We start from the raw sequence: 21,571 nt of genomic DNA, 5'->3' as shown, positions 1-21,571 counted from the left end.
ACAAGCGGCTGCAGTTGTTGATGGTCTTTTCCATGAGGTTATGACAGCAAAATTAGGTGGTGCTGATATACGATGTAGCATGGACCTAACTATTAATACACTTATGCATTTAGAGAAGTTCATTTAGCTGTAGCTGTTTTGGAGTTATTTTACATCTAAAAGACATTATGCTTTTAGCTGCTATATAGTTATATTCTATGATACCCGTGACCATTATTATGAAGTGTTATGCTTTGTATTATAATATTAATAATGAGGAAAATTTTGAATTTTTGGAGCAAGGGCATCTTGAATGTAGGATTACTCAAACGTGCGTGAATCACACATTTACAACTTGTAAATGTGTGAATAAATGAGAAGGGGAAAAAACTGTACAGGACCTTTAAGTCTTCCTAGTGCACAGAATTGAGTGACACACAAAAAGTAAAAAGCTGGTAAGTCTATAACACTTGGGGAATGAATTTTTAATTTTTGTGGAAGAAGAAATGAGAAGAGCGGACATTAATTCAAGTTTCCCTTCACATAAAATCTAATTAATATCAAATTTCTAGGGCTGGCTTTGGTCGTGGTGAAGTTGCAGGGGAGTACAGACTATTGGACTTTTCCCCACTAATGAAATTTACATAGCCTAATGGCATAAATGCATTCTTATATCAATAAAAACAATAATGGTGTAAACCTGGGTCAGATTGAGACACTCAATGTATGCTTCATGTGCATAGAGCTATGGGTAAAAGAGACAAAACAAGAAATGAAGAGATGATTCAGACTCCTCAAAGAAGGACACAAAAACACCAAAGCAAGGCAGCTTCTGTTAACTTAATACAGCCACTCAGTGAATACCCTGAAACACTGTAACAATAAAAAAGAACTCTATATTTGTAATCTTGAAGTGTTATCATGTTGACGTCATGTTTGTTGCTTTGAAATAGCTTCACAGATGACTGACTCACTCCGCTCCCAATCTACGTTCAATCAGTAAATCTAATCAGAGGTTCAAATCTAATTTATTAGTCTGTGATTCACAAACTAGTCCAAATGGGCTCTCTCCAAACAAGGACTGTCGATTATATTTGTAATTATAGAGCCACTACTGCTCTTCGGTCAACTCAGGTTCATCTTAAAGAGCTTTATAGCTGAAATTTAAAGAAAAATTACATTGGCAAGCATAGTGTCTAAATATTACTGAAAAGACTAAGAAATGGCATGTGCAAAATTGTATAAAAAGAACTCCCTGGTGACAAAGTAGAGGTAGTAGTACTGGTTAGCCCTTAGACAATACTGGCAATGGTAGTAGTAGTGGTTTTGTTATGTTGTCATATTTGCAGAAGTAGTAGTGTTCATGATGGTTGTGGCACAAATAGGGATTATTAGTATGAATAAATATTGGTGAATGCAAAAATCAAGCCGGCATGCCTTTTTTTGTTTCCCCGCCGAAGTGAGTGAGACTCAGCACACAGTGATTGCAAGTTAAGAGGCGCTTGTGGCCTTTCCGTGGGGTTCATGGCCTCCTCACAGCCTCCTTGTTGTGCACACAGTGAGCACAGTGACATCCCAGTCAGCAGCTTAGCTCTCATGTAAAATGTAAGAGTGCGCCGACAGGCAGTGGAACAGCACATCTGCTGTGCCGACCCGCTTGTGCAGTAGGCGTGTGTGTCTAAGTGTGTCAAAGAGAGACGCCATTGTTGGTTTGGAGGATGTCAGGGCTGGGAGAGGGTCTGGGCGCACTTCACAGGCACACAGCAAAATCAATAGTCAAAACAAAAAGTAGATTTGAAAGCTCTGAGGGCACGGAAAGCATGCCAGAATCAGTTTTTGCTTTTGGATGATAGATACTTTGTTGTAGGTAAATGGTGGGAAGTAGCTACCAAGCATTAATCCTGATTTCAGTTTATAAAAATGCTTGCAGCTATAACATCATCAGGAAAATATGGCCTACACCGCACTTTCAAAGAGAAAACAAAGAATGAGAAACTTTTCTTCTTTGCATCTCTACAATGTAATCCAGGATGACAAACCTATCAGAGTTCATCATGACTTCATTCCCACATTTGAAGCAGGATTAGACTCTTCCTGACACATGTCCCTCCAACATCACAGAGCTCAATCTAGCAGAAGATCAGTGGTGTGGGTCCGCTTACCTCATCTATGACCTCATACTATGTTTTCACAGCCAACAGACTTAGACAAGTGTATAACCTTTCAGAGACACAATGCCAACAATGAACAAAACAGAAATAGAAATGACACCTCATTTGTAATCTGTAACTCCCAAAGTAAGTCTCTGGAGCGGTGATGAGGAGCTACTTTACGGCCTGTCAATGTGGCCATTAGCTGCAGAAATGATTCTACAATATGTCCCATTAACAGTGACTGAAGTGAAGTCGGGGGCCCCTAGTTGGAGATGATTCATTATTAATGCGGTCATTAAAGTGAGCTAGGCTAGCTCTTCCAATGCTAGCCCCGTCCTGGAGATATTGATCACAGCAGCAGAGGACGAGGTGGTCAGAGGAGGAGAGAGAGAGAGAGAGCGCTGTGATCATCGGGCCAGAAGATACGTGCTCCTGTTTGATCATATCTGTAGGAGAGTGACAAGCAGTCTCTGGTGAATAGTAGATGGGCAGATTAATTAATTTGCAGCTCATTTACGAGGATCAATGCCCCTTATGTTCACAAGGGACTGTAACCTGCATAGGAGATATTTGCCATTTTGTTCAGGTAGAATAAGCGCCTGAGGGGGTATGACAGTAGAGGATTAAATACAACACTCCATCATGTTTTTCTCTTCTTCTTCTCAAGTTTTGGGCATATTATACTCAAGTCATCAGTGGTCAAGTGTCTAACTTATCTTAATAGTGTAGTCCGTGTAGGCCTGACATTGTAAAAAAAAAGAGTATATTATATTATTATTATCTATGAGATATTAATCTTATTATATTATAATATTAAACTAAATAATGCCACTGACACAATAACCATAAAATAGAATTATGACAAAAAATATTCCAAATGTACAATGTACAGGATTGTTAATGAACATGACCTGTAATAAATGAATGAAACTTTTAATGGAGTCTGAGAAGTTATTTATTCAACTTTTTACAGCTCAAATCTTAGAAACACACCAAAAAGTCCCCCACTAATACAAAGAAAAAGTATCCTCGATAAATAGTGACACCCCCCAAAAAATATGGCACCATCTATCATGTACTGAGCAATAAATTGATATAAGAATTAAGCTGACAGACCTAAGTCTGTGTCCAGTCAAAATAAAGACATTAAGGGGAACATGAGAAACCAGAAAACAGTTTATTGCTATTGTCAGTTGCCAGTTGTCTTCAGAGATATGATGCAACATAAACCACAGAATAATAATAGTAAAAAAATACAAAATAAAATATCAGAATATTTATAAAGTTAAAGACATGAATGCAAACTAAGCGTTGCGAGGATTATGTGAGAGACATGTTTCATTTGGAGCCTTCTATGACCCTGATTCGTGGGGTATTTGGGTTCTAATCAGGATAGTTTTGTCATATACTGTATTATCCCAAACATGAGTCCAGCATGTGAGATTTATCTTAACACTTTGGACACATGTTGTGAGGCCGTGTGCTATGTGGAACTTTCATAATCTGCCCTGGGCACAACAAGAACACACATATTTACTGAGCACCGGACAAAACACAAACAACATGCAATCAGTGGGCCTATTCTTTTATAACAATGTGTCCCTTAAAACAGTAATGGGCAGTATAAAAGCACTTGGAAATCAGTGCTTGCAGCCATGCTAGCCCCATGTGGCCCACTTTAGACCACATTATTCTGATTATGAAGTTTAAAATGGAAAAATGTGCCATACTGTAGCGTTCAGTGTCTATCAGTGTGTTCCAATTTGCATACTAATGTTCCTACATGTTCAGTTTAAGTGCTCAGTTATAGAAGAAGACGTGCTTTACTCATAGTTTCAGCGTACTTATGTCATGAAAGTCACCATTATACTCTATACTATAGTTAAGTCACAAGAGAGACTGAGAGGAAATAAGGACAGAATTTTTCTTGGTCCTAACCTAAGCTCCTATAGCCTAGGATACTAAACTATGCAAAACATTATAGGATACTACTAGACAATGGTGTTGAACAACAAATGAAGGAAAATACAAAAATAATAGTTTTGCAAGTATATTTTTGTGTTTTTTTCTTCTTTCTTGTTGATTTTTTGGCTCATAGGCTTAATTGGATAGGACATACATCATGAAATCGTGCACAGCGATCTATTTCCCATTTCCTTTTTAAATAAAAAGACACTTCATATAACCTGCATCTTTGATAAACAGAAGTAGTGACTAAAAATCCTAAGAAGAGAAAGATTCTATTTCTCCAGGATACACTATCAGGAGTATTGACCAGGTTGGCCACTTTCTATATGTGTTTCCTTATTTGTCAATGTGCTGGAATCAGAGAGCAACAGAGTGGGCTGTGCTGGGTTACAGACTTGTATGCTGGCTCTATGTGTGTATGTGTATGAGCGTAAATGAATGAATAGTGTTTGGTAAATAGCCCGTGGATAAGGCAGTGGGGAGTGGGAGAGTTTATGATGTGTGGGCTGATTTTCTGTTGATGCTTTTAGCGTGGAACCTTTTGCCACTAAAGCTAAGAGCCAGTGCTCCCTTGCAACCTTCTCTTTGTTAATATCATAACAGCCAAACACAGCTCTGATTGTGTATTCTCTCTGAAGTACATCGGGTCAAAATGGAAGGAGTTCAGGTTGGATTCAAGTTGCTTTTAAATAGCTGTTTCCTTCTGAGCTGGCAACAACCATCAGCTTTTTCTATTTTCTTTTGCACATTACATTTTATACAAGATTCCTTTGATGTTGTGTTTCTTATACAGATCATTGACCCTGTAATGCAGCGCTTACACTGCATTGTGCATTTAATACAAGCTGACACGTTAATGCTTACTAATCCTCAAAGCAGCAGACTTATTCTATGGGTGCCTACATGTTTTAAGCCAAGGCTTGGATTTGCCAGTCTGTTGGCATGCACAACAGTAGCAGGACTGTAAGACGAAAGAGGTAACTGCACTGTGATCTCTACCTGTGGTGACAAACGGAACTCTATTTCAAATACAGCAACTGAACTCAGCCAATCAACACTGGGTTGTGGAGTGCTGGTCCATTCAGTGGAACACAACTCTGCAGGAGATTCTTGAGCCCTAAATACTCCAAATTATGCACACTTCTCACTACATGAAGACTGCATGCACACTACAATTCAATAGCCTGTACTATAATAGTTAAGTGGACTCCTGATGTGTCCATTAGCAGAATATTACTATTATTAGTAATTGCTTACATCTGACTTGCTTTTGCAGAAAGACAGAAAAGGCATGGGGCCAGATTTGTTTAAAGAAAACACTTATCATGCTTTTTTGGTAGTGGCAGTCACAAATGTTGATCACTATTTTACATTTTGTTCATTGAAAACCACTGCAGTGATCTAAAGAGACAGGTTCACTGACTTCCTGTTCAAAATTGCAGAACTGCAGGTCCTATGTCTACAACCCATAGTTTAAGCAAGTGGGATTTTGTGGGAATTTTGTCTCTTTCACAAATTCAAACTATATTGTGATATGGTATGAGCAAACAATAGTCCACTGTATGGTATGCAAGGTAAGAGTCAGGCAAAGACATTAGCAAGAGCTGACATGCTATTTTAATGTACCAATTACAGCATAAATAAGACCATAGTTGCTGAGATGTGCACTTACTACCCAGCCTTTAATCAGAATGAGAAATAAAAGCTTTAAGTTGAGCAATGCAAGTAATCAGAGAAAAAGAAAAGTGCCAAGAAGAGGTAAAGTAGTAGTTAAAACGTACTTCAAACTATCTTGTCTTTAACTTGTTGACACCATTGAGGGGAAAGATGCGTATGCACAGTAGATGACAATACATTTGAGACACTGACCCGAGTTCTCATCGACACGCTCCTCCACCGTGTGCTCCTTCTGGTGCACCCACTCGCTGTTGCACTTGAAGTATATCTGTGTGGCAGGTGTGGCCTTGCAGTAGAGGTTCACCGGCTTGTTCTTCACGATGTAGGCCTCCTCTGGCTCCATCAGGAACACTGGCAGAGGCTCTGGGGGGTCTGAGGGGAAGGTCTCTGGCAGTTCTCCAAGGCCTATGAAGTCATCATCCACCGGAACTGTAACAAACAACAGAACATACCAACCATCAAAATAAATCTGTATTTCACTTTAATTTACACTGTTGCTTGCCACATGAAATCAGAATGAATATATGAGACTGATTAAAAAAAGAAATTCATTGGGGAAATATCTAATTACATTTAACAGGAAATTACTGATTATACTTTTTTTAAAACTTTATTTATTTATTTATTTATTTATATTTTTTTTTGAGCAAAATTGTGGCATCTACACTCTAGTTTAGTGTAACATCTAACATCTGATCAAAGGTATAATACTCCCTACAACAGAAGCACATCCAGAGTTGCCTATAAGTAAATAGCATCTTCAGAAGTGAAAATGTAGATTCAACTGTCCAGCCACTCCAAAACCCCCAGCCAATTCACTGCATGCATTCTCGTTCTGTTGTACATTTAAATCCTCATAATCCCTAAGATTTCAACAACCAGTTAATCAACTAAACAAGTAAAGGCCTACAGCCCTAGGAAAATCACTTTATACTGATATCCCTGTCAAAACCTTTTGCAGCTTTTTATGACAAGAAGCGCAGAGAACGCAGGGTATAGAAAGAGTGACAACTGTGATATTTGCAACGGATTATCTATTCGCACAGCACACCAAATTCCCAAATATCTGATATTTTGGAATGTTTACATAAGTGAATCGTGGAGATTATGAAAGTCTGGGATTCCTGTCATGGATTTACAGAAAGTGGTCCTTCTTGGGTCTAACCACCAGCTACTGCAGCCAATAATGAGAATGGAGTTCGGAGGTTGACTGTGAGGATCTCAAGTTATAAGCTGGCCTCTTCTTTCCAACATTTTCACTTTACTTTTGTCTTCTGAACACACATGCACGCACACACGCACACACACACACACACAGACACACACACTAAGCAGCACATCTAATGACCTAAGGCTTTTGGCCCAGTTTGTGCCATTCCTCGGATACTTCTGCAGTCGAAAGATACGCTTCCCTGTAATTACAAGTCGCTTTCATCTTCCTGTCTTAAATCACACGCACACACAAACATGCACCCAACACGGGGGGCACACACACAGCCAAAAGCCTCATGCGCAACTTTAGAACTCTTTGAAGAATGAAGAGAGAGAGGGCGATGAAGACTATTGGCCAGCCCATTTGTCACCTCAAGACCTGTTCTATTCTTGCCATCGAACCGGTAGGCATCAATTATTCAGAAGTGTGAAAGACAGAGGTAATGGAGACAGATGAGAAGAGTGCGGAGGACAGCGAAGCACAGAGGAGTAACTTATCCACGGACACAGACTGAGATGGACAGGGACATAGGGCAGGAGGACAGCCACAGGAACTAGCCCGATAACAAAAGTCTTATCAGTCAATCAGTGGGTCTTTACATGTCCTTCAATCTGCAGCCTCCTGACCGGTGTGGACATGTTGGAGCCTTGTTGTCTGGTCCACCTAATCTCGCAGATTAAATATATCCATGTAACGTTTTTAGAAATGGAGATATGTAAGGGTATTGATGTCTGCCCGTTGTTCGAGTAATGTAAGAAAGCTAAAAATTAGAAAGCGAAATTCTGTTTGGAGATGTAACGTCTCTTTGAAGCTCTATCTTTTGCCTTACAGAACAAAATTATGATAAAAATGTACATCCAGTAGATTATACTATACACAATGTGCCTGCAGCTTTAGTATATTGCCATTACTACTAATAATAACCATTCTGAAGCACATCGAGACTGTACTACATTCTTCTTCTCAGTCATTTCATAATATTTAAAGGTCCTGTATTACACAAAATTGACTCTTGTGAGCTTGTAGCCATGTTAGAATGATGTTACCTCCTCAAAAACATACCTGTAGTTTTGTTTTGTTTCATTTACACATGTTTGACTAACCCTTTATTACTAGCCTGTCTATATCTCCAAAGCCCAAAATGCTCTGTTCAAACTTGTGATGTCATGCAGGGGTAGTTAACAACCATCTTTAAAATGTGTTTAGTAGAGATTGACAATTAAAGGCCTGAAATTATTCTAGTGAAGGAAAAGTTTACAGAGGAGCACTTCCTGTATTGCCACATTTTTTTCCGTTTGAGAGAAGAACTCAGTCTAAATATGCAGGGTTTGGGTGTTAAACATGTTTGAACATTATAACAGCTCAACCAGGTCTTTGTGCATTCTCGGTGAGTCTATATTTATTCCATTTTGATAGTTACAGTTAAATAAGTTGTATCATATGACTTCCTCACATAACCAATGTTTATCACCTCATCGCTCATTCTCCCATGTCCCTCTATCTGATGCTTCCCTGGCAGTGTACACAGACCAGGGCCCGGCTGTCACACAGGTGGCCTCCAGAATCTCCACAAGCACTAAATACTGTTATCTCTTCCCTCCATACCGACGGGCGATCTGACATGAGGAAATGAAAGGGTCACCGATGATAAAGTCTTCCAAAATGTTCAAAGGGGGCACTGTCTCCTAGAGAGGGCTGTCTAGAGTGCTTTGCTGGCTTTGTGTGGCTTTTTAATCAGACTCCAAATGCTCTTCAACAGTCCTCTAATCTTGGCTCTATAGCAACCTCACGACCTCTCAAGGCAACAGCTACATTACACTTTTGAAACAATATCAACTTTATCGCTTTGGTGTTTTGATATCTTTCCAGTGTTAGAGATGGAAATGCAATTTGAAAAAAAAAATCAGACGTTTCCTTCTGTACAGCATATAGACTGATGGACATGATAATTACTATATCAATATACGAAAGCTGGAACAATATTTTTTTGCTGTCAATATTTAGTGTGAACATTTTCTTTGCGGGAATGTTGTGGTTATTTTTTGGCTATATGATAAGATTTGAGCCTTCAAAGGTTGCATTAATAACTTCTGTAACTCATTACAGATGCAAACTAACTACTATAGTGTTTATTCAGCTATTTATTTATTGCAGGTTGTGGTTTCTTAACATTATTGTAGATTTAGAATAGTTTTGTGATATAAATCCGGTCTTAGGCTATTGCATCAGTTGCATAAATTACTTTCAACATTATCATTTATTGTCCATTTATTTCATTTTATTGATAGGCCTAACAACATAGCTTACTAGTTTCAGAGATCTGTGAAAAAAATGCTATGTGAATGTTGTTAAATCAGTAAATATAACAAAAGAATATTAAGTACATATTTTCAAGATTTCTTTTCAAATAAGAAGTTCTGAAACAAACAGAACTGAGCCCAGGGCGCTCACTTACTTCTGCATATTTTTCTTACACGTGGTTATAACTGGCTGGGACCTATTGCAACTAAGGGTCTAGACCAGCTATTAAAATCATTGTGGTTATGATTCATCTTTATACAACCAGATATTAACTCCATCCACAAAAACATTAAACAAAACTCTTTATCAATATGAAATAATCTTGGAAAGTGGATTCTAAGTCCTGCTCTGTCCTGTAGTTTACATTCTGAGACTATCCGATGCCTTGAGAGAAGTTTATGGACTCGTTTTTGCAACCTTGTATGTTTTTGCACGTCACCCAGTCCGCTATAGCATGTGATGACTCTTTAATGTAAAAGTCTTTAGCAGCAGACCTTGGAACAGCTCGTCTCCTTTCTGTGCTGCTAGTCCTCAGTCCACCCACATCCTCAGCCGGAGACCCTGACCCAGAAAACAGACAACCAGCGCCAAGGAAACTCATTAAAGCTAGAGTTAGCCTTCCCTCACCCTACATTCCTATTATCACTGCATATCTCCCAGCTTCTGCTGCGAGCCCTGTCGAACTGTGATCTCAAAATGCGCTCAAAAGAACAGCTTCATAAACCACACACATTGATAAAGTTAATACATGCCGACTCACACATACTGAAACTCAAAGTCATCAACTGAGAGGAAATAATACATGCAAGTCAATAGGACTAGCCCTCTGGTGAAAATGAAAAAATGAAAGAATGTAGTTCTACCAATCAAAGGCTGCTCCCCGGTGAACAGACAAAGGGAACTCAAATAGAAGAATGGCTTTTTAGTGGCGCTGTATCTTGCAATGCACAAGATAAAGAAATGGCGATCATTTTTTAAGTTGATGGAACTGTAAACAATAATCTAATCCTGTTTGAGTCTTCTAACTTGACGTCACAAAAAATACTGTTCTCAGCCTTGTTTAATGCCATTCCCCATATAGAGAAATGAACTTTATGGTGATGCTGTTTGTTGTAACATCATGCATAAAACTGAACTATAATAGTAGTTATAGAGGCGATAGTAGTAAATCTTGTGGTGAAAGGAACAGGAGTCATATGTGTGAGTCAGTAGTGGCTACAAAGCACAAATGAAAGCCCCAAAACAGCATTTTATGTTAATAGAAATTCAAATCTAATTTAGCAACAAGTGATTAGCATAGCATCACATATTAAAACCGCCTGCAACACTTATTTTCACAGCCTTGTTTAGAGTCATTTCATTTTAATAAGTCCGTTAATTTGACACACATTCACTGTCTGATATGAAGCATGGGTTTTATGAGTATTTTGCAATTTAGTTTTCCTTAATTTTAATCAGACAATTTCTACAATTGCCTTCTCATTGACTGGTAAAATTTTAATGAAGTGCGTGGTATCTGCTTAGAGCACTACAATTGAAATCATATTTTGCTCAGTAATTGGTATGAGTTTTTGTAATTAATGTTATAAGTCTTATTGGTAAAAGTGTGTAATTAATATTTTAGGCTATAAAAGTAACCTATTTTAGATTTGTATGCATATATCAAAACATGTTTATTGAGTAATAGGGATTAACTATGAACTCAATACCCAAATATTCAGAAAATAATTTTTGCAATTAATAATAACCTCTGAAAAACTAACCATTTTTAAGATGAACAGTGTGACATTTCTAGTGGAGGGTCTGTCATTTGTTTGTTTCCGTGGAAATATTATTGTGATGGATAAAGTTATCTAACACAAAACTATTTCTACAAGAGGGACAAGCACAACACTACATTACGAGTCAGACCTGTGGAAAGTTGCCCGTATTCACAGAAGAAATTATCGTATTTTTGAGAAATAGAAACACCCATAATGAATGTAGATGTATATATGGAACATTCCAGGCAAAGCAATAACATCTCCATGGAGACAAGCAGGTAGCGGACCCTCCATCAGAAAAGCTGCACAATGCACATTTAAGAAGACTCCAGGACTATAGAACTATATAGGACTACGCAAACTGGATCCAAACCAGGCATGAACCAGAACTATATGTAGCTTCAACTACAAAGCACAAAGGCTAAAACTAAAAAGACTCTCAGATCAACTTAAAGAGACTAGAACTTCAGATGACCCAACTAGCACACATGCCACTGATACCACTGATCTAAGAAGCTATCCTGACTCAGCCTCATGGCCCCATGTCTTCACTCAACCATGTAAATGCTAAAAAATGCAGCAATCTCCCTTGTTTCCCTATTGGTATTTTCAGGTAATGGGCAAAGCAGTCTGAGGACAAGCAGTTCAAATGAGCCCAATGATACCAATTAATTCATGGCAGTAGCAGCAGCAGGCACAGAGTAGAGGTATGTGAGAGTTGGCAGTGCTATCTCTTTGGCTGGAGAAGACACCAGGAGCTGTGGGAGTGGAGAAATATTAAGAGATGATTACGTTTTGAACACGGGCAAATCAAAGCCGGAGCAGGCTCATAACACTGGCACTGCTGCACACTTCTACAGATAAGACACATACTGAGTTCTGAAGGAAATCTGCATTAAAGGGCACACAAAACCGCTCGCCTCAGGGGCCAAGAAATGAATACCAATGTTGCATAAATATCAATGTACACCCACTATGAATGATGCATGCTCCAAAGTTTGGAGTGGGTCCCTAAAAGAAAAGAATCAGTCCCAAAGTAATGACATGTATTTAAATGATTTCATATCCTCTTCTACTCAGGCAAAAATAAAACTTTTCTTGAAAATGGCATTCTGTTTTATTCTCACTACAGGGGTAGGGTGTTGTATAAGTTAGAGTAGAAATATTTAGAGTGGTCATTGTAGAAGTAGTAGTTTAGACAGTCACATTAACACATTAAGTATTGTGAAGTAGGTAGTCAAAAGTATTAACTTAAAAGATATCAAATTATGAAACAGCTATAAGTAGTGGAAATAACCAGGCAAGTGCATCAGGGGAGAAGGTAGTCGTATTGTATTAAATGTAGAAAAAGGTAAGGTACTCATCAAAGACGAGGCCAAAACAGCATGAAATAGTAAAAAGTAAAAAAGTAAAAAAATAATAATAATAAAATAAAAAAGCACAAATAAACTAGTTCAAAATGCAGTCAAATATAGGTCTGAGGCACTCTTTTACCTTGTGAGAATAAAAGTCCTTTATTGTAACATGGATAGTATTTTTGACTGCATTTTGCTTGTGAATAGTGTTGAAGTTTAACAACAACAACAACAACAAAATTATTCAAGTCTCTGTTTACGTTTTCATAAAAAGGTATTGTAGTAACACTTTTGGCAAGGAGTGAAAATACTGTAGTAGTAGTAGTAATTCTACAACTGGTGGTGAGTAAGTAATGGTTTTGAATATGGTAGCAATATCACTATATGTCCAATTAAATGTGTAATACATTCTACCCAGTTAATTTAGATTCCTGTTGTGTGCATCGTGAATCACCATTAACATCCCCTTTAAAATTGTCCAAGTATAAATCATTAGCATCATTAGTGCGTCCTGCAGTCCCACATCATATGCAGCTTCAGATGAGATGATGTGGGACACAGTGAGACATTACAACTCCCCCATGCTTTCTATATAGTCTAGTGAAGCTGTGTCACTTTTAATGAGAAAGAAGTGCGCACAGAAGTGATGACAGGACGACTCCTACCAACAGTCTGACCTTATTATGAACTTTAGACTTAAGCTTTTGATCAGATAATTTTATTAGGCTTGACTCTGTAATAAATCAGCTACAAAATTCAATTACTGCATGAATTAGGGCGGAATAAATAAAGAAAAAGTGGGACAAAAATATCTACACATGCAAGTTATTATTAAAGGCTTGATACCATTACTGTTTTGTTGAACACATGAAAGATTTCTGGTGTAGGGTCCACCACCTGCTTGTGTGCAAAGGGCATGTTATTGCTTTTTATATTGCTTTTTAAGGGATTCCATACTATAGCTTTAATAAACATAAACCATGGAGACAAGTAACACAAGTAACTCTAGGAATGCAATGTATTTTCAGCCATAACACACCTGTAACTGAATAACTGCATAGACAGACACATTTACCATTTGTCTCCAAAGCTCAAAATGTTCAATTCCACCTTGTGATGTCATGTAGTGGTAGTTTTGAAGTTAACAGCTGCCTTTTACCTTAGCAATTCCAGGGCTGAAACTACCCAAATGATTCTAGTGAAGGTGAATTTAAAAAAAAGCACTTCCTGTATTACCACATGACATCACAAGGTGGAATAGAGTTTTTTTTGTTTGAGAGCAGAAGCCTAATTATGTAGTATTTGTGTGTTGTGTTAATCATGTGTGAACAAAACACAACTCCGGGTATGTTTTTGATTTGGAAACATTATAATATAAATCAGAAAATGGCACAATATTTTAACTACCATATCCTCTAGCCCCTTTTGACAGATTCTCGAAAATAAAAAATAGATACAACCTTCTCACTACTATATTCATTTCAGCTTGCTGTATTCATCTGTGGCTCGATGCACATGTGGAATCAGTACATACTCGGTTTGTATTTCAGTAGGGAATGTCTATAAGATAAGGTTTTGTGAATGCTGGCCTTGACACTGGCCTGGTGATAAGCTCTCTCTTCTGCCTGTAGATTTATGGTCCCTCCCAAAGCACTGTTTCTATGGGACCACTGTTTCCTCCCATCACCGAGCATCAACCACCAGCCACTATAAATACTGACATAAATCTTCGCCATCTTCAACCCCTTTTATGTCTCTTTGCCCTCTTTGGCTTCCTGTCTTCCCACATCAGCACCATCTTTATCAACACAAGAAAAATGGTTTGACTAAATGCATGTGTAATAGGGAGATTTTTTAAATAGAAAGCAGTAGTTTTGAAAGCAACGTTGATAGAGCAGAGGAGGAGGTGTTTGGCTGAGTGGTCAGGCAGAATAATAAAACACTCAGCTGTCGTGTCAGTTGAAGCAGGATAAATAGACTGTCAATCAGATGTGTCCATAAATGCATTTGGAGCACACCTACCCATTATATTGAAGGAACGTGAATCAATGCTAACGACATTCTCCAGTCAATACTTGTTAGCATTGGATTAAGTAAAGCCTCATACATCCCACTGGCTTCAATCAATATGTATGCTGTTTTAAAAGCAAGCCCTTCAGAAGATTTCTATGAGTAAGAGCAAAAGGAAAACGAAAAGACATGTTTTTGATTGAAGGATTGTGTCTGGGCAAGGAGCTGGTGATATAATGCAGTGTCAGTGTCAAAACAAAACCAAAGATATTTTATACATTAAAACATTTTGAACAGGGGGTGACTGTCAACTAAAATTACTGTCAAAATTGTTATTGTGACTAATCACAGTTAATAGTAAAACTGAGTTAGATGTCTGTGTAAACCCTCAGTCATCCAGGTAGGATCCATAGAAAAAATTTATTGTGTCAATTCGACAAAACGTTTGCCCAGTTTACAGTTTAACATTTTTCTTTTGCATAAAGTATATGATATGATATGAAAACAAAACAATGTTATTAATTATTTGTAAAATGTGCTTTATTGGCAAATCTTCATTTCCTGACTACAAGGTGTGTAGACCCAATCTGAAACCCAAATAGTAGCTTTAGGCTACATGATGGATACTATGCGGTTTCAAATCTCCAATCTCTTGACAATCGAGCTTGCAGCACAAGGTAAGTGACTTATGGATTTTGGAACACCTTTGACACTCCTCCTTAATAAACTGCAACAACAATTTGTACATCTTGGCATTTTGTCATTATTCACCTGCTTCTTTAATTCATTTATTTTAATAGTAAATGTCCATATAATGCTTTTGGTGAATGTACCGATAACCCACATAGCTACAGTGATGTTCTTCAGATCAATCTTTCCTTACACTAGCCTGCTCACGTCTCTTCCAGCTGAGTGGTGGATACTGGTCTGGTCTGCTGGGCTGAAGCAGGTATGTATCGATCACAGTTAGGCCCACTGACCCCTCCCTCACCCCTGTCCTATCTGATCCACACACTTCTGTTTCATCTCAAGGGAATCCAACACAAACAACAGCCAACCCTGCACGACTAAACTCACTATTGGACTCTTTGAAGCTCCAAGTCTGAGGGCCATAGGGTTAACTTCTGTCATTTTACAAGAAATAACATGGGAATACACGCAAACCAAAGGCAGAGATCAAAAGAATTATTTCATAAGTTTATCCTTGAATTTATCTGAGACTGTGATGCAATTAGACCTGGGGGTACTGTCAAAGTCATCACTACTGTACCAATACAAAGAAACACAATTTAATAGAATTCACATAATTGCTCTGCTTTGTTGTTCTATGATTAATATAAGAGTAGGCATCTGGAAAGTTCTTAAAGTACTGGTATCAAAATCAAGTATAATTTTTTTAAGTACCAAAACCAATTAAATGGTCCTCCATTGAACAAAACCTACACAAATTGATTGAAGTCAGCAGCAATTAAAAGCAAAGGTACAGCATACTGTTTTGAATGGTAAGTGAGTGTGTCTAGGTGTGTAATGTTCGTGAATGAACTATAAAAGATATGACATAAGATAAATAATGGCAAAATAGTTTTTTAAAAAAGTTCAAAATAGATTTTAAAAAGCCTCTGCAAAAAGGTCTATCTGTGTGTGTGTCTCTCTCTCTGGCGATGGGAGGTAGTGATGTGGCTGTGGGGTGCTTGGGGGTGCTTCATGGCTGACCTTCACTGGCTGCTCTGTGACGGGGAGTTGGCAGGAGGCAGCTGGTGGTTGCCAGGGTCATGCTAGGCCCTGGCCACTCTATGTCCAGTCACAGTGCCAGACAAGGTCACAGTACTATGCTCAATTCTTTATGCCATTCGAAATATCTGTCCAAAAGAGTATATTGCGGTACCAATGCGAAAAAAAAGTACTCTAAAATATCTAAAAGAAGACATTTATTCATTACTTTGACTTGATATGATGCTGCACATTTACTAGAATACAGTTTTAAGAGTTTCGAAGTCCTTGTACAAACTCTGTAAAATTAAAATCTACTGTCAAGACATGGTGTGAAAATGGAAAAAAATAATGAAAGAGACACATTTAATAATTTGGGGTTCTTCTTTTTTGGCACTTTACATCCAAATTTGCATTTTTTAATTAAACTGAGAATAATGACCCCAAGTGATAATAAGTGTTGCTGAGGTGAGAACACAGCTCCTTCGTTAATGCTTCATTGTGAGTGGATAAAAAGGCTGTTACGATGGACTAGGAAAGCCATTTCATTTTCTCTCTACACTAATGTAATAAGTATTTGCATACATTAAGGGCAACACTGTAACTCATCAGTGTTGACTTATGTTCAAATCTGCACAATCACCAACAGTTTATTAAATATTCTCACTCTCCGTCCTCTCCGTGTCCTCTTGTGTCCTCTCCTTGTCCATTGGATAAAAAGCCAGTTTGGAGCTTGATTGGAGAATGATGCTGCTACTTAGAGAGCCCCTCCATCAGCGCTGAGGGAAGAGAGAGAGACCAAAAGCTCTGGAGGAGTAGCGGCTCCCTGGGGCGCTGTAGACGTGATGGGTGAGCTGTCAAACGCCCCATTGTCCAAATTACCCAGCATGCACCATGTCTCCACATGGGACTAATTTACAGCGTGGCAAGGTGTGGCAGGACATTGCCTTTTTAGAGCATGTTAGCAAAAAAATAGGGGGGCAAATCAGCGGCCAAATAGGTACAAATAGAGGTCCAGAAAAGTCCAATTAACTTGATGCTGTGCTGTCTTCACGCCTCATGTTGCCAATGACAGGTGTCAATATGAATGTGTCACACTAGACTACTTCCAAATACACACCAATGAGCACTAATCCATCGATGCATTAACTCTGCATACAGAAGAGCCTCATTCCCACCATAACGAAGGCTTGAGGTGGCACGCTCCCATTCGCCTGTCACATGTCTCACCCCTGGGTGCCCATACGCAGACAGGGCCATCAACTCTGCCCCATATCAAGCAGTGGTCTGTGGAGGAAGAGACCATCTCAACAGAGGTACACTCCCTGACCCCTTGCTGTGCCCACTAGCTTGATACAAACTTGCCTTTGTCTAATTGGCAAGGAGCAGTGGGCAGCGCCAACCTGCCACCAGCTAGAGGCCAGAGCAGCAGAATGCTAACCATCGAAGACAGCCAGTAGCTTTAAAAAGTGCTATAACAACAAAGTAAAAGTATATTATAGACAAGCTGAAAGGAACAGCCTTGAGGCAATATGAATAAAGCATGGTGAGCTTGGTGTAACATGTTTTAATAAACTATAGATAACAAAAAAGAAGCATGAGGAGATCATCATTGTTTTTCTGATCAAGCAACTGTGTTTTATTTGCACTGCATTTGTTGTAGTAAAAAAAGTCTTACTTTTAATTCATCATTCAGTAGAATAAAGCTGTATGTAAGCAGTTTAATTACCAAATTTTAATTAAAAATCTGTCCTTTTTATACTTCAGACCCATGAATATCAAGTTTAGTTATGCCAAGCAAATCAGGATTATTTTTACTGTGCCGGGTATTAACAACTGGATAAGTAAAGTACAAAAATGATTTGTGAACATTTACATATACATTGGTAAACAAGTAAATAAACACATTCATTGTTTTTTCATATATATTGGCTTTATTGAAAACCAAGACAACTATGTATGTGCTGTGTCTAAATACATCAGCTCTGGTGCATTAAAACAGAAACACATATTTTCACTTAAGGTTAAATTTTCATAAAGCTTTAAATAACCCATGCTTATTGAGTCTAAGGCATACACTAATGACAAACTCCCTCCCTATCCAGTGTAATTACCCAGAGACTTCCTCCATATCAGCCTGACATTAAGCAGAGGCGTAAACACCCCCCGCACACTCTACTCATGGAGTGGAGTAGTGGAATATCCTGAAGCACTTGAACACATCTCCTCTCACTGCTCTCCATCTGAAGGACACTACAGGCTGCAGGAGTGTGTGAGGATGTGGTAGACAGTGGTCCCTGGAGGTACTGCTCAGTGCCTGTCACCAAACCTCACTGCGCCTGGTATCCCCCGGAGACGCAGCATGGCTCTTAATACTCTTATACACAGCTCCTCTCCTAAATCTCGCCCCCTCCATCTTGTCAATCAAACGGATGAATCAGTAATAACACCAGGATTAGGGGATTATGACACTAAATGTTCTTATGTAATTAGTAGGACGATGTGGTGCCACAAAGAAGTGTTTTTTGGTTTTGAGTGGTTGCATGACAGACTTTAAAGTTTAACGTCAAAGTAATTCTCTATCAGTAATGTTAATATAATGTACAAGACATAAACAAATGTTATTGTTCCTAAGTGACTACATGGACATTGTGTTTGGTCAAAATGAATTAAATGGAGAAATAAAACAAATAACTGTATTAACTAATAAAATATTTTTCAATAGCATACAATTTGTTTGTCTACTCTTCCCTTTCTACATGTGTGGTGCCCCTTCTTTTGTAACACAAGATATAAGTACTTCAAAAATGCCTAATTCAAATCATGTTTTGTTGAAAATCACTTAGAAAACAAGATATTTATAAGTTAGCACTTTGTAGTCTGGTTGTTTTGGTTCACCCCTCCTTGAACCGTCACCTTATCGTGGTGGGGGGTTTGAGTGCCCGAATGATCCTGGGAGCTATGTTGTCAGGTGCTTCATGCTCCTGGTAGGGTCACCCAAGGCAAACAGGTCCGGGGAGACGGGTCAGACGAAGAACGGTTCAAACGACCCGTATGATGAGTCACACACAGAGGCCAGTTACGTCACCCGGATTGGCGTCACCGGGGCCCCACCCTGGAGCCAGGCCTGGGGTGGGTGCTAGCCAGCGAGCGCCTGGTGGCCGGGCCTTCCCCCACGGGGCCCGGCCGGGCTCAGCCCGAAGGAGCGACGTGGGGCCGCCCTCACGTGGGCCCACCACCCGCGGAAGGATCCATATGGGGCTGGTGCAAAGGGATCTGGGCGGCAGTCGACGGCGGAGGCCTCGGCGACCAGATCTCCGGACATGGAGACTAGCTCTGGGGACACGGAATGTCACCTCGCTGGGGGGGAAGGAGCCTGAAGCTTGTGCGGGAGGTTGAGCGTTACCGAATAGATATAGTCGGCCTCACCTCCATGCACAGTTTGGGCTCTGGAACCCAACTCCTTGAGAGGGGCTGGACTCTCCATTTCTCTGGCGTTGGCCGCGGGGAGCGGCGGCGGGCTGGTGTGGGCCTGCTCATTGCCCCACAGCTCAGCTGCCGTGTGTTGGAGTTCACCCCAGTGAACGAAAGGGTCACGTCCCTGCGCATTCGGGTCAGGGACAGGTCTCTGGGCCGAACAGCAGTGCAGAGTACCCAGGCCTTCTTGGAGTCCTTGGGAGGGGTACTCGACTGTGCACCGACCGGAGACTCTGTTGTTCTACTGGGGGACTTCAACGCCCACGTGGGCAACGACAGTGACACTTGGAGAGGGGTGATTGGGAGGAACGGCCTCCCTGATCTGAACCCGAGCGGTGTTCTGTTACTGGACTTCTGTGCTAGTCACAGTTTGTCCATAACAAATACCATGTTCGAGCACAAGGGTGTCTATAAGTGCACGTGGCACCGGGACACCTTAGGCCGGAGGTCGATGATCGACTTTGTAGTTGTGTCATCTCACCTCCGGCCGCGTGTCTTGGACACTCGGGTGAAGAGAGGGGCTGAGCTGTCAACTAATTACCACCTGGTTGTGAGTTGGGTTCGCTGGTGGAGGAGGAAGCCAGAAAGACCTGGCAGGCCAAAGCGTGTAGTGAGGGTCTGTTGGGAACGTCTGGCAGAGCCCTCTGTCAGAGGGACCTTCAATTCGTACCTCCGGGAGGACTTCTCCCGGAGTCCGAGGAAGGCTGGAGACATGGAGTCCGAGTGGGCTTCGTTCTCGGCCTCTATATCCGATGCGGCTGCTCGGAGCTGTGGTCGTAAGGTCTGTGGTGCCTGTCGCGGCGGTAATACCCGAACCCGGTGGTGGATACCGGAAGTAAGGGATGCCGTCAAGCTGAAGAAGGAGTCCTATCGGGCCTTGTTGGCTCATGGGACTCCTGAGGCAGCTGATGGGTACCGGCGGGCCAAGCGTGCTGCAGTCCGTGCAGTTGCGGAGGCAAAAAGTCAGAGCTGGAAGGAGTTCGGGGAGGCCATGGAGGAGGACTATCGGACGGCCTCAAAGAGATTCTGGCAAACCGTCCGGCACCTCAGGAGGGGGAAGCAGTTGACCTCGACCGGGGACGTTGTCTGGCGGTGGAAGGAATACTCTCCTCAATCCCACCGTCACGTCTTCCGAGGAGGAAGCCGAGGCTGGGGACTTGGAGGCGGACTCATCCATCACCCTGGCTGAAGTCGCTGAGGTGGTTGGCAAGCTCCATGGTGGCAAGGCTCCGGGGATGGATGAGATCCGTCCTGAGTACCTTAAGTCTCTGGATGTTGTAGGGCTGTCTTGGCTGACACGCCTCTTCAACATCGCGTGGCGGTCGGGAACAGTACCTCTGGACTGGCAAACCGGGGTGGTGGTCCCTCTGTATAAGAAGGGGGACCGGAGGGCGTGTTCCAATTAGAGGAGAATCACACTTCTCAGCCTTCCCGGTAAGGTCTATACCAGGGTACTGGAGAGGAGAATCCGGCCGATAGGCGAACCTCAGATCCAGGAGGAGCAGTGTGGTTTTCGTCCTGGCCGTGGAACACTGGACCAGCTCTACACTCTCCATCGGGTGCTCGAGGGTTCATGGGAGTTTGCCCAACCAGTCCACATGTGCTTTGTGGATCTGGAGAAGGCATTCGACCGTGTCCCTCGTGGTGTCCTGTGGGGGGTGCTCTGGGAATATGGGGTCCAGGGCTCTTTGCTGATTGCTGTCCGGTCCCTGTATGACCGGAGCAGGAGCTGTGTTCGCATTGCCGGCAGTAAGTCAGACCTGTTCCCGGTGCATGTTGGACTCCCCCAGGACTGCCCTTTGTCACCGGTTCTGTTCATTGTGTTTATGGACAGAATTTCTAGGCGCAGTCAGGGGCTGGAGGGGGTCCGGTTTGGGGACCACAGGATTTCATCTCTGCTGTTTGCAGATGATGTTGTCCTGTTGGCTTCATCGAACCAGGACCTGCAATGTGCACTGGGGCGGT

General features: G+C 40.9%; 1 protein-coding gene across 1 annotated transcript in view; it reads right to left on the bottom strand.

Moving 5' to 3' along the window:
- The window catches only part of unc5cb (unc-5 netrin receptor Cb), a 148,774-nt gene that overhangs the window by 51,958 nt on the left and 75,245 nt on the right, over nt 1–21,571 (bottom strand). Inside the window, exon 2 of the mRNA XM_020925139.2 lies at nt 5,970–6,206. Within this exon, the coding sequence (XP_020780798.1) occupies nt 5,970–6,206 (237 nt within the window). The remainder of the gene's footprint in view (nt 1–5,969; nt 6,207–21,571) is intronic.

The sequence above is a fragment of the Boleophthalmus pectinirostris genome, unplaced genomic scaffold (assembly GCF_026225935.1).
Source record: "Boleophthalmus pectinirostris isolate CB_2022bp ecotype Guang Dong unplaced genomic scaffold, ASM2622593v1 HiC_scaffold_18, whole genome shotgun sequence".
Classification (NCBI taxonomy): domain Eukaryota; kingdom Metazoa; phylum Chordata; class Actinopteri; order Gobiiformes; family Gobiidae; genus Boleophthalmus; species Boleophthalmus pectinirostris.
Note: the sequence above shows the minus strand (reverse complement) of the source record. Positions and strands in the feature narration are given on the sequence as shown.